The following is a 14,582-nucleotide window of genomic DNA, read 5'->3' on the forward strand; positions in this document are numbered from 1 at the left end:
TAATTTCTGAGAGAAAAGTGTCCAAATGCATCATTGCATCATATGTATTTCACGAATTAAGCCTTATACGTAATTCCAAATACAGGGCAATACTGTTATCTATACTTCTTTACAAAAGTAAAAAAAAAAAAAAACACACACAAAACTGATCTCAAGGGCCTGTTATGAGGAACCAGTTTCTACTGATGTTCCCTCCAGGGAACTAAGTAACCTTTCATTTTTGCCAAGGAAACCATGCTTTAGGTACGAACATTTTCAAGTCAGTCTTTATTTCATGCGATTGAAGTGTTGGCTTTTATTTTCATGTCAACAAGTAAGGTGGCATACAGGCAATTTAAAATAACATACATGATATGGACATATTTATACTTAGAACTTATGCATTATATTTACAGACATACAAATATAGGACAATGTTTTACAAAATCTTTTACTAATTACATGTTTACAACATTTTCAGAAATAAAATGAAATCTGCTGTAAACCATCTCACTGCAATAAGTATATAAAAAAGTTTCTAAATACCCATGTTTTCCTTCATTGCTATAACCATTTTAAGCACTTAGTTGTTAAAACTTTGTCCTACTCATCAGCGTAGTCACATGTCATTAGTCACTGTTGAGCTGTAGCAAGTAAGAGAAATCACAGACTCCTTAGTTAGCTATGAGGCTGTATTTTAAAAAGCTGTTAAAGAGAGTGACCTCCTAATAAGCCCCCTATTCGGTTCTAGCCAAACAACAGCCCCTCCAGCCAGAAGCTGTTGCCAGAGAACCTGCTCACTTACAGTCTCCGCAGCTGCCAGGGGCCCTGGTGGGTGGGCACTCAGCCTCCTCTTTGTTCATACTTCCGTGCTGGGCTGGCCACTGCTTCAGTAGGAAGCTCATAAATGGTCGGGTAGAACCACTACAGCACCTTTATCTTACACTGGAGTCTAGCAAGGCTAAATGTTAAATTTTCTTTCCAGTTTATTAAAAAAAAAAAAGGTACGTACAGAACACTGAATACAAAAATTTTCTAGCAAAAACATCACGAAATGTTTTTGCATCTTGACTTAGAAAAGAAATACATATTTTTCTTTCACTATCAACCAAAACTGTACACAATTTTTTTCTAGTAATTCAAATATAAATTTGCATTAGTTTGATAAAAATGCATTAATAAGGTTGCACGTTATGTATAAGATGTGAAATAAGTGGAAATTTCCACTTATTCCTATGGGATAAATAGTTGGAAATCTTCCAAATGTTGCATTCTGTATGTCTTCTGGGATTACTCCTTGCATAATAGGTGACAAACAGTCCTGTTCTTTGCTGAGTTTCATTTCAAATGGCTTCTATTATTTGGAAATTGAACTGAGGTTTAATGTTGACTAGAAGGAGAAATACCTATAGTTTAAAAATGCACACAGCTAAATTCTAAACAAGTCGCTTTGATTGGTGGGTCTGTTTAGAACTGTAAATATAACGGGGTCTGGCTCTAAGCAGTTAAAAAACATTTTACTTTTGTTCTGTAAGGTCAGTGGGGCTTTGAGATCAGATGTTTTATGTTCTTTAATTTTAAACTTTGACAAAGTGGAATGTTCTGCTGAACTTGTTTCCCTGTGAGAACAGGGAGAAATTATTTTGACCAGATACTCAACAAGATTTTATCCAGTTACTTTTAGATGCTGCATTTACATGATAAAGAGAGAACATTTTGCTCAAATGCATGCACTGGTAAAGAAAGTCCAGAATAGTTCACAACCCAAAAAAATCTCAGATAACTAGCATCTTCACTTACTCTTATTTACTTGGTTTATAAAGGCAGTGAATACCAAAAGATACGCTGACAACTAAAAGGGGTTCAAAAGATTAGGGTAAGAAAGACCTTAGTGGTTTAAACTTGAACAAAGGTTCCTGGCTTTGTGCTCCATGAGCCCTTGCGCCCTCTTACGTGGCCCACAGCGGAGTGAAGAAGGCACCCGTGGTAGAGTTCGATGAGCTACATACAGAGACAGCACGCGGTTTTTTAAGATACCACAAGTGCCTTAAGTCAGCCATGGAAACTGGCAGTTACTTGAAAGAAATTAAGAAACTTGGCTTCTCTTTTACTCCTTCTGCTCTGTTTTCACAATCTTCCATCGGTCAGGGAGCTGGAAGTGTATCTGCCGTGAGTGGAAGGTATTTGCGGGTCCCGGTATCCTGGGAGCGGCGTGGGGGAGGCGGTGGGGGAGCTCAATGGAAATGACGCTGAGCAGTGCCTGTTACCATCCTAAGGATTTGGAACCTGTGTGTAGAGTGCTTGTTTATAATGTTCAGATAATAGCAGGATGTCACATATGAGAACCAAGTTTTAGGTGGTGGTGGTGGACAGAAGTTCAGGGAAGGCCTAAGACGCTGGCCTTAAATACAACTTACCTCTCTCGTTGCTTTACTATGCAAAAATCTAGGCCTTCTACATTGTATTTGTTTTGCCTTGGACAGACAGTCCCAAGTAATCGTAACATAGCTTCTGATTTTAAATGCAGCTGACAAACATAGTGGAGTCATTACTCTCGACATCATAACAAAAAATACCCGGCTTGGGAAAGTGGTCTCACTATGTCAGTTGAAAATGCAGATACCCAGGCCCCGCTCTAGACCTACTGGAATGAGAATCTACATTTTAACAAATGCTCTAGGAGATTCTAATGAACAGCCAGTTTTGGAAACCAGTGGGTTCCAGAAACAGGAAACAGGTAAAGATAGTAACATGTCTCTGCTTTCAGGAAAGCTGACTATCCTTCTGAGAAGCTTTCTTCCTGGAATGGGAGACAAGCCTGCTCTCTAGGAAAGCACAGCCAGTTTAGGCTTCGGCGTCGGGTTCTCAGTAATGACAATTAAGTTTCATTTGCGAAAACCAACTGTGTCTTCCTAAAACAGTCCCATGGAAATGGATATAACCTCCCCTAAAATGGAGAAATGAAGCAACATATTCCTGTTAGGAATCATGGAAACAGTCCCTCGTAAGAGCACGCAAGAGCTTTGCGTAAGCAGCCGGCTGGCAGCAGCAATCCCGTCCTGCTCCGGGTTGGCCGGGCCAGCGCCCAGGTGCTGGGGGTCCTCACGCAGCAGACAAGTGGTGCTGCTGCTTGGGGGGGGCAAGCTCCAGGAGAGCCTGCACCGTCACTGCGACCTGGCTCAAACCTTTCTCTTCTAAAATGTGCAGAGGCAAACATAATTGCTCCTGAAATGGGACAACGTAACATAAAAACAAACAAAAGAGAAAACAGGATGAACATCAACGAACTGAAGAGAAAAAATAAGCACCTCTTCTCTCCCTCCTAACGGTCACCTGAGATAGGACAGGTCAGCACCTGGGGAACTGACCTCTGTTCATACGAGTTACACAGAGATGGCATCTGACGCTCACTTTATTAAAACAACTGAACATACACATACAGGTCATTTTGAAAACTGGAATAAGGACAAGTTACAGACACTTAATACATACAACAGAGGATAACAGAATACTATGGAGTCAAAGCAACATCCTTCATCCCCGATAAATAAAAGAGCAAAATGCAGATCAGCAAACGGAGGCAGGGAAAACAGAAAAGCAGTTCCAAGTTACCAGATGGCTCAAGCCCGAAAGATCTAACATTGGAGGAGAAAGTGCTCCCGAAATTACATACCACAGGATGTAATTGGGTTCATGCCATAAGCCAGGCTGCACGAGGGAGGGAGGGATGCCCACCAGCTACATTATAATCCTGACTGTGAAAATCAGGGCTCTTGTACCAGGCAGGGAACACAGGAAGAAACCACTATTTCATATCCTGGTATCGAATGGATTAAATCATGCTACAGAACAATGATGTGAGTTTAGTCAGGAACGTTTTAATTACCGTATATTTGAAAGGTGTTCATATGTTTCCTAAAGGAAGTTAAAATACTTCTATCGTGTTTGCCTCATTAATGTTCGGCTAATCCTTTCTCGAAAGAGAAAAAGGCAGAGCTTAAGAATAGCACCTATCATTGGTTTTTCTTTTAAGACTAAATATTCAGAAAAATAGACACTGCTCACAAAGGACAGAAAGTAGAGTTCTGGTTCCACTAAAAAGGAGACTACACATGTTTATTAAAGAAGAGGGCTGGACTTTTCATTAGCACTTTACTGTATTATTAGGAAGTTTTACAAAATTAGTTGCAATAAAAAATATAACATTTATTTTGAATAGTTATGGGTCCTTATGCTTCTTACTCAAAATTTTAATACTTAATCTTGATAAAACAAGGTAACTGCGATCCTTTGACCTTATAAAACTAGCAACTTTGTATAAATACTTTGAGTACCACTGACTGTCAGTACAGATGAACTAGTCTAAAATGAACCTGCAGGGTGTTTTGCTCTTGGGAGAGGCGTATTTTCTCTGAGGCCAATTCCCTGATCTCTTCTCCAGAGTGCCTTGCACTGCATGTGGTTTAGCTGTTCTCCCCAAGGCTCATGCTTTCCAGATGCACATTTACCTTCCAGGCGGCTTACAGGGAACGCCATGTGCTCTGAAGAGAATGTACAACTACTCCCCTCAAACCACATGCAGGACCACGTGTTTTTTATTTCCTAAAGGGACAAAACTCCACAAAACTGAATGATCTTTGACTCAAGACATCTTAAAATCAAAACAAAGCAAACCTCCCAAACTCTGGAAGGTACTACTACTGTATAAAACTGGCTTTCAACACAGTGTTCAGTGTTTCGGCATTAATAGGAAATACGTTTTTAATGTGTTAAATAATTGTCCCATTTGATATGGAAGAAAATGAAAGCAACCAGACCCTCAGGCTGACTTCTACAACAGGGTGTTATGTTCCCTGCAATTTCCCTTCATATTTGAATTCAGTAGATTCCTGAATGTTCAGAGATCCTATTTATGAGAACTAGAATCTGAATGCAATCATAAAGTAGTTTCAAGTATTAAGGCTAGCAGCTTAAATACTAAACATTCTGAAGAAGACAATACCCACTCACTGCCTTGGGTACAGAACAGAGACTGCTGCCTGATACTTTACCTGCTACTACTGTTCAGATATAACCTTCTCAACAGCCTATTCAATACCAGCTCACCTACTAAGATGGTTCAAGTATATTGGAAATTACATAAATTTCAATTTATAGGATTCTAAATAGGATTCTAGAGGTGAAGCTCAGCTAATAACAAGCATAGTAAATCTGGACAGGTGCCTACTCCTGAAAGGTCAGCTCCAGATCATCTGCTTGTGGACGATTTTAAATGTACAGAGTGGACTCAGAATAGCAATCTAAGGAACCTACCTGATCTTTGGACTGAACATTCTGATCAAATTAAAATTATTAAGATTAAACGGTCAGTGCTTCCAGATGTGCAGACACTAAATGCTTAGGTGGACCCGTGCCTACCAATATGGGCAGATTTCAGGATTTTAGGGCATAGCTCAATGCAGAGATCTAAGTGACCAAGTGCCTCCCCAACCGGAAAGGGTACAACTATTTTCCTTATGAGCAGCTGTTGAAAAGGTTGGAAAATGGCCACATGGGAATTTTATTACGTCATTTGGAAATAAAGGTCTAAGTCAGATTTCTAAGAACAGGTCAGAATTGTATCAGAGACACCTCAGCACTTATGATAAGAGAAACAAGGCCACAGGCCAGGAGAATGGACAAAAGACCAGGGGAAAAAATGCTGGTCTTTTACTCCTTGTGAGCAATCATCAATGCTTACTAATGTGTTGGGCTGTTCATCTGGACATATGAGGGGAGGATTTATCTACTTTACTGGTTAGCTCTTTGATGGCTAGGGAAAAAAAAGCACATATGTAAATACTTTGTAAAGAGAGACAAACCTCCTTCACCAAGCACAGGAATGAGGTGGAAAATCGCTGGAGTACGATCTTTCAGCTAGAGGGGAAAGATCCAGTAATAAAGCAGACAGAGAGTTAACATTAAAGTACAATAAAATGCCACAAAACCCAAAAGCTGGATAGACAGAGAGACAAAACTGGATTCTTCTGAATGTGCCCCAAGAGAAAGTAGTGTTTCAACAGTTCTTTTAACGCGGAGGTTTAGCTGAAGGATGTCAGAAGGGGAACAAAGATTGTCCTGTCCAAAGTGTGAGCAGGAAAGGAAAACAGAAAAACAAAGTTAGTGGATCAGAAATACAGATTTGAGTATAGAATTCAACATGATCATCTCAATCATACTCAGAGAAACACACCTAGTAGCATTTTTTACTATGAGGAATGAAAATAAAATACTGAAAAACAGAACTACAAAGACTCCTCCATGTGCTGAGCTTGATTTTATTACTAAACAGAATAAAACTGGCTTGTTGGTGACCAGTAAAAAAACACTGAGCGTGCGGTGAATAGAACTGGGTGCTGGCCCAGGGTTGTGGGACGCCTACAAGTGGTGAGGTCTGGACCAGGCAACAACCTCTTTCCCGGCTCATTCCCCCCTATTAACAAAAAAAGAACGGGCCAGAAAGCAGGACCAAACCTGGGGGTGGGCTGAGGAGAGGGAAGCGTTCGGAGAAAGCCAGGTAAATCAGGGAGGGCCACAGAATGAGGAGAGCCTACGGATCAAGGAAGCTTACTACCCGGAGGCCAGGTGTACTGACTGATTTGATCTTTCTCTCAAAATCATGTCAAGCCCATCTTCGAGTCCAGGTTACTAATATGTACGAAATGAATCTGGAGTGGTAAGGGGCCTTACAGATCACCCAGACCCTCTGGCTCACAGACGAAGAAATTAAATAAGTAAATAAAAACACAATTGGACTGGAGAACAGGAAAATATTCTTTAACACATAACATATAATAACTCTAGGACATAAGATGTTGGACTCAAACAGACATTTTTTTATCACCCATTATAGTTTTCTGAATGTAACATACTTAATAAAAGCATGATAATAAAGAGAATACCCACATGCCCAGCCTTATCAGAGGTTTTCAAGAGTCATCTCATTCTTTAGTGTTTCATTCAGAACTTATCAACACTTCAAAACTTGTACTGAAAAGGGAAAGTGTTCACCTTTATAGTCTCTGGACAGAATTCTGACAAATATTTACAATAAGTTTTATGTTACACATTTTCAAAAGTGACATTATATCCCTGATTTTCTTTACAAGTCAAAGAGAAGAGGGGGTGTTTAGATACAGGTCAGAATACCCAGAAGTAGGGAAGAACAAAGGAAGAGGAGGAGGTCTAGGTTTCTGCTTTTCTCCTGGGGCAGAGGGACCTGAGAAGTCCACTGTGAACCTATGAGTCGATGTATTTATTCATTTTCCTTCACTCTGTTCTAAGTAAATAACTAATTTTTTAGCAGAAGTAGCAGTGTACGAGGAACCTGTCTAAAAATGGTGGTGGTGGTGGTGATGGTGGCAGAGACTTGGGTGGAAGGCAGAAGGGGAGAGGAAGAGGGGGCCTCCAGGGATTGTCCACTTCCTCTTTCGGACTGGGGAGACCGAGAGGGAGGAAGGATGTGTTAAGAACCCCAGTCTAACCACCCTAGAAAAATACCCAGTCCTTTAAATTTGTATTTTTTTCTGTTTCCTGCCTTCACATAGCACAGCTCTGGTAGGAACAGGGACAGGCTGGCCCACAATCAATCCTGTTAACCATTGCTTGGCAAATGCTAAATCAAATGCGCATTTTAAGGCAGACTGTAGTTTGCTGACTGTTGGCAGGTACATTGGGAAAAAACTTCAGTGTATGGACTTTACATCTGAGACAGATGATGGCTCTCTAAAGCCCGGAATGCAAGTACAAGGACCGTAAAGCTGGTGAACAGTACTTTGAACGGGTTTGACACTGGCCGCGTGTGCTCACATGTCGTCCTGTTTGGGGATGTTTGCAGCACTCTTCTCCTGAGCTACGTGGTGCCTCTTTTGACTCTTCTCTTTTCTCTCGTTCCCATTCCCTGCACTAACCTGTGCTACATTCTTTTGATTCAGGACATGGTGGTACACCACTGGGGCAGGCCATGGGCAAGCTTGTGTGATGTGATGATCAGGTAGGAACATCTTCCGACACACAGAAGGAAGCACTGACCGACTGTTAGTGTGTGCCTCTGAATATCAGAACCTGTTTATTAATATGGAGAAAATGCATGCTATTGGATTAGAAACCTTACTAAGTAAGGCTCTCTATGTTTAAAATGGTTTGTTCTAAAAGAAATGATGAACCTTTAGAAAACAATAGGATATAATAATGAAAAATCTGCTTTGAATTTGTCCACAGGAACAAAAAAAGATCCTTGCTAACTACCGCAAATGTAAATTTCAGTTCTTTTAATAACTCGGGTTAAAAAAAAACAAACCCACAAAAGAAAACAGTGAAAAATAAATAAAATTACAATCTACTTAATAAAAGGGGAAAAAAACAATCGTGGGACTTCACTGCGACTCATGCAGATGCTCTACGGAGCCGGGCTCGTTCTCTTCCACCTTGCAGCACGTACAAGGGCTGAAAAGGGAAGGCTGCCCACGGGACGAGCGGTGCTGTGACCTCCTCAACACAAGGTTAGCTAAGAGAGAGGACCAGGGCACCACGTAAAGGGAGAGTCACTGTCGTGAAAGCTGTTAGGACAAGGGCTTAAGTTCAAGAGCAACACTGGGGTTGAGTCCAGGAGCCAGCCCTGGGGTTCTGATGGGAAGGCGATAGAGAATTAAGAAGGTGACAGGAAAGAGTCATGTTTTTCCTCGTGAAGGGTGGACACCAAACAGGATGACAGGAACTGTAAGGGTTATGGTTAATGAACCAAAGTATCAAATAGCACCAAGTGGTTATTTCTTTAAGTGGATCTGTGTCTCATGTCATTAAATACAGTATTTTTTAAGAGTACCATGCTTAGTTGGTTTAACATAATTGTTTTTAAAAGGATAACCGAATAAAAAGTGTATCAAGTTCATGTCTCTTAATCTCATCTATAAAGTTTAACTACTTGTACTATTAAAGGGCAAGGAAGCTGTATCTGAGGAACCTGGAGACAGTAAATCTCAAGGGCAGGACAAATGCCTAGAAATGGCCTCTTGTGTGCTAAATTCCAAAGTATTAGAGCTTAGTAGAAAAACTAGTGAAATCTGAGCGCAGTCTGTGATCTAGTTAACAGCACTGTCCCAGTGCTGGTCAGTTTGGATGACACACTATGTTTACGTAGATGATGTTAGCAGTACCAGAACCAGGGTCAAGTGTACACAGCGGCACAGGGAGTTACTATTCGAGATCTGTGCTATTTTTACAACACTTTTCTAAGCCTAAATTATTTCAAAATAAACATTTTTAAAAAGTATTAAAGTAAATGTTAAAAAACCTGAAACCGAAGGAAGAATTCTCAGTCTGAGATGCACTCATTTTGAAGCCCAGACTCTTACGTATGAAGATATATACGAGTCAAACAGCAAGTAGGAATGTTTAGAAAAATGTCAACATAACTATTGATTACTCAGCTTGAAGTATTATAATATATTTAAATTTATACATGTATTACTTCTTTGCTTGGTCCTTGGAAATAATTAAGGAAAACTGCTCAGAAGTACACTGACTGACGCTAGTTAACACAACACCGTGTTAGTAATTATACCAACTTCGCTTAAAGCCAGTCCTGTAAGGTTTCAGATACTTGCACATCTGAAAAATTTTAGAAAAATAATACCCAAGCCTATTTAGGCAATATAAGAAATGATAAATTTATTACCTGAGGTACACCAATTTTTCTGCAAGCTTCCAGGAAATTCTCCACATTCCGCCTGCATTTTGCCATTGTTAATTTAGGCTACAAAGGAAGGAAAATGTGGTGTTACTACCAAAGTTTAAAAATACTCTTGCCAACTGCTTTGTAAATTCAACATTCTAGGCCACAGGGTCAACAAACTTTTTCCTAGAGGATCAGATAATAAATATGTTAGTCTTTAGGGCCACATGTGATCTGCTAAGAGCTTCAAGGCAACCACAGACAATATATAAGCAAATAGGTATTCCAGTAAAACTTTATTTACAATTTACTTTTAGACAATTTACTTTGATTTTTGTAAGGCAAGTGCAAAATACAGAGAAATTTTACAGAAATAGTTGTTTAAATTTTTCTATCCATTTAAAACAATATACACTGAAGAAAATCTGTAATGATAGGAAAGAAATTACCCACAGTCCTATCATTCAAATATAATCACAGTCAACACTTTAGTTCATTTCCTTGCAATCTTTACTAAAGAAGATAATTAAAAAAAAAAAAATCAACAGCTTTTGCTCATAAATATACTACCGATGCATCATGTCTCTCTACTCAGTGGTGATACTGAAATGTTTTTAAACATTGGAATTTTAAAAGACTGGATTAAAGAACCTGTTTTCCAAAGGGTGCAAATCTCCTGCAGGAAATTTCCCTAACTTCTAATTAGTAAACTAGCTTGTTTTTCTGAAAAGGTCTTTTACTAACAACAGAGTTGTATCACATGACCTAAAGTGAAAAGGTTTTACACCTAGTGGGTTATGTATGGGTTATAATGTAAGGAAGAAATATGAATTCCATTTCCCAGAATGATTAACAAATTCAAGTGTTCAATTTCGTGGCTGGATTCCAATATGTTTAAGCATCAGGCATGGAAGCAGAATGTCTGCACGAACTCTGCCTTAGAGATTTTACACAGGTAAGCAGATGGAAGCCTGTACTACCTCTAGAAAACAAAGGTTTTACCTGGGTTTTCTTCAAAGATGGAATATGATACTCCGTCACGAGATGAGGGGAAATGAGATAAATAAATATATAATAGTGTTTGAGGAACTCTAATCTCGGCCTGAGAAAGGTAGCAGGGGCTAGGACTGCGTTTATTATAAAAAATAAAAAGGTGGGGGGCGCCTGGGTGGCTCAGTCGTTAAGCAGCTGCCTTCGGCTCGGGTCATGATCCCAGGGTCCTGGGTTCGAGCCCCGCATCGGGCTCCCTGCTCAGCGGGATGCCTGCTTCTTCCTCTCCCACTCCCCCTGCTTGTGTTCCCTCTCTCGCTGTGTCTCTGTCAAATAATAAATAAACAAAAATCTTAAAAAAAATAAAATAAAAAGGTGGGATGAAAGGAAAATAATAATAATAAAAAAAATTTTTTTTTAAGGGGCATCTGGGTGGCTCAGGCGGTTAAGTGTCCGACTCCTGATTGTGGCTCAGGTTATGGTCTCAGGGTCATATCAAGCCCTGCATCGGCTCTGCACCCAGAAGGCAGTCTGCTTGAGATTCTCTCTCCCTCTCCCTTTGCCCCTCCTCCCTGCCCTGCTTTCGCACGCCCTCTCTCTCTAAAATAAACAAATCTTTAAAAAAAAGTTTAAGTGAAAATAAATTTACAAAAAATTTTTTAAAGATTTTATTTTTAGGTAATCTCTACAGCCGGTGTGGGGCTTAAACTCACAACAGTGAGATCAAGACTTGCATGCTCCACTGACCGAGCCAGCCAGGCACTCCAATAATAAGTTTTAAATTTCAAATTGAAAAACTCAAAAAGGTCCAGAAAGAGGACAGGAATTAGGTTTCTAAGAGAGCGCCCATTCTTGCCTCTGCCAAGCTGTTCATCATTGAGGTAAGAAAGTTTTTTTATTTTCTGTTTTTTTATTTTTATTTTTATTTTTTTTTAAAGATTTTATTTATTTATTCATGAGGGACAGAGAGAGAGAGAGAGGCAGAGGGAGAAGCAGGCTCCCCGCGGAGCAGGGAGCCCGATGCGGGACTCGATCCAGGGACTCCAGGATCATGACCTGAGCCGAAGGCAGTCGCTTAACCAACTGAGCCACCCAGGCGCCCCTATTTTCTGTTTTTTTAGAAGAGAGTGAAACATAAATGGTAGACTCATGATCTACTTAACAGGAGAAAAACCACCATGGGGGTTCATACTGGCTAACTCACACTGGAGCCGGGCTCCTTCTCTTCCAACCTTTTACATGTGAAAGAGCAGGGTGTTCACTGTACCAGCGATGCTGTGGTCTTCTCAATTCCTGGCTAAAGAGGGAGACGTAAGGTAAACTGAGGCACAAAGGAAAAGTCACTGTGGTGAAAGCTATTAGGACAAGGGCTTAATTTTAAGGGAAGTTGGGCAAATAAACATAAGACAACTGCTTTGTACTTAGGAGAATTTTTCATTGGCTAGAAATTCCCTCTCCCTATACCAGTTTCCCTTTCTGCCTGTAAAAATGGACACAGAAACCATGTAACTAGCTTCTGTTTATTACCAAGGGACCTTAGCTAATAAGCAAACTAGTATGTTGATCTGAGTTTGGGAGGGAAGGCTGGGGGTGTGTGAAAAGGGCACCATGGACTTCAGCAAAAGAAAGGGACTGGGAATTTCATTCTACAAAAGAAAAACCCCTGAATTTCGGAAATTCCACCATTCAGATGCCAACATCCATGGGAGGGGAGAGTGAGATAGGTCTGACTACATAGGAAGAACAACAACTTGGTTTCTATGCAAAAGAAAGGCTAAAAGGATGGAATTCATGTTGCTAAGTTAAAACTGGTCCAGGAATCACCCCCATCTCAGAAAAAAAAGAAAAGGCTCAGAACAGTGATCATGGAAACCAACTCAACATCACCTCCATGAAGGCTACTAGCACCCCAAGACATAAAAGATGTCTCTGTGTTTGCTGGGGGTGGGGATGTGGGGGGGGGCAGCCAAAGAGAAAATGTCCTTTGAGATTTCCCCTGTAGACAGCAGGGTTCTGACAGATGAAGATGAAGAGGAAGGAGGAACAATCAGCTCTCTCCCCAGTCATTTCTTCCTTTAGCATTTATCCAAATTCCAGGGATGCAGAACAGTATTTCATAAATGGGATCAAACGCCTTACAGTCTGGTGAAAGTTTGTGAATCTACTCTGGAGAAGAATACACATGCACGCAAATTAGGGAGTTCATGGAGCCCAAAGAGCCCTAGGAATGCTTGATCCCAGGCTACAAATGTGTCCAACAGAATGGCTAGTCCAAAGGACCCACGCTATAGATACCTTATCACTCTGGAGTGCAGAAGAACTCATGATTTTGCCTTAAGTCAAGTCTCACAGAACCTGCTAACCCCACAAGCTTTTCCAGAAGTTTGGATGACACAACATATGGTTTTGGAGAGCTGTGTATAGCCTGTTCTAACTCTTTAATGTACAGCCTGATCTGAATAAGAAATCTTATGCAGGTTTTGGAGAACAAAGTAATTTCAACAAGAGCATAATCTATACCAAAAGGAAGAAGAAATAAACAATTTCCCACTATTCTGAAACTTGAAATGATTCAGAAGTTTTTCAGGTCATGTACCTTGGTGATATGGTTTATTCAGTGAGTTGTCATATTACAATATTTTTAGTGGTTTTTGATATGATTCACTGGTACATTTCTAAGAATGTGAACTGTACTACACAACACCTATTAAACCAAACAGCAGTTTATCAAACATCACTGACCCTCCCAAAATAACAAAGAAAGATGAATTATAACCTATTATTTGCAAACACACCTGACTTTCTGCGTTTCTTTTGAAATACTTGGACATAAGACCTCCCCTTATAATGAGGGGTCATTTTTTTTTTTGAATTGGGGGAAAGAAATCCTGGTTCTTAAAATATATCAAGAAAGTGCTTTTTTAAGTTATATACTCAGAGTTGTAATTAGCCACTTTTCAAAGAGTTACAATAAATCATGCTTTAATGCAGCCATAAAGAAACTGCTATGGTTTTTCATTTGTATGTGGCTTTAATTTTATATTCTCCCTACAAAAAAACTTCTACTAAGAAAGTAAGTTACAAAGCTCTCTGTATGGTCAGAAGAACAAAATAAAGGAAGCAATATAGCCTAATACAAAGGAAGGCAATCCATAGGAAGGAAAAGTAGATGTAAATATTTATACTGAAATCGAGTACTAGAACAGAAACTCCATTAACACAATATTGACTTATTTATAAAATCACTATCACAATTTCAAAGTAGGGTTTTTTGGTCTGTTTTTTTGTGTTTGTTTTTGCTTTTCATTAAAATGCTGAACAATTTTCAACTGGTTGACTCAAAGTCCACTTGTTTTCTACCCCCAAATGTTATAATTTGGGAAGTGTTAGTATTTGTTTCTCTTAACTTTATAGGTCATTTATTAATAAAAAAAATTCTCTCTTAAACAGTTTTATTTAATAGGCCTACCTGAGTGGTGGTGGTGTTGTTTTTAAAGTAATCTCAGGGGCGCCTGGGTGGCTCAGCCGTTAAGCGTCTGCCTTCGACTCAGGTCATGATCCCAGGGTCCTGGGATCGAGCCCCACATCGGGCTCCCTGCTTGGCGGGGAGCCTGCTTCTCCCTCTCCCACTCCCCCTGCTTCTGTTCCTGCTCTCGCTAACTCTCTCTCTGTCAAATAAATAAATAAAAACTCTTTAAAAAAAAAAAAGTAATCTCAATACCCAGTGTGGGGCTTGAACTCATTATCCGGAGATCAAGAGTTGCACGCTCTACTGACTGAGCCAGCCAGGAGCCCCTTAATAGGCCCACTTGCTTTTAAATGTCAAAGATATTTCATGAAAGACTTCTTTTGGGGCACCTGGGTGGCTCAGTCATTAAGCGTCTGCCTTCGGCTCAGGTCA

At 40.0% G+C, this 14,582-nt stretch overlaps 1 protein-coding gene across 3 annotated transcripts in view; it reads right to left on the bottom strand.

The window, feature by feature from the left end:
* Nucleotides 1-258: 258 nt before the first annotated feature.
* LRCH3 (leucine rich repeats and calponin homology domain containing 3) overlaps nt 259-14,582 on the bottom strand; it is a 118,792-nt gene continuing 104,468 nt past the window's right edge. For all 3 annotated transcript variants that reach the window (XM_044914343.1, XM_044914345.1, XM_021692383.2), the window contains 2 exons: nt 9,695-9,772; nt 259-3,204 (listed from right to left, as the gene is read on the bottom strand). In XM_044914343.1, coding sequence (XP_044770278.1) covers nt 3,082-3,204; nt 9,695-9,772 — 201 coding nt within the window. In that variant the 3' untranslated portion in view covers nt 259-3,081. The remainder of the gene's footprint in view (nt 3,205-9,694; nt 9,773-14,582) is intronic.

The sequence above is a fragment of the Neomonachus schauinslandi genome, chromosome 1 (genome assembly GCF_002201575.2).
Source record: "Neomonachus schauinslandi chromosome 1, ASM220157v2, whole genome shotgun sequence".
In the NCBI taxonomy this organism is placed as follows: Eukaryota; Metazoa; Chordata; class Mammalia; order Carnivora; family Phocidae; genus Neomonachus; species Neomonachus schauinslandi.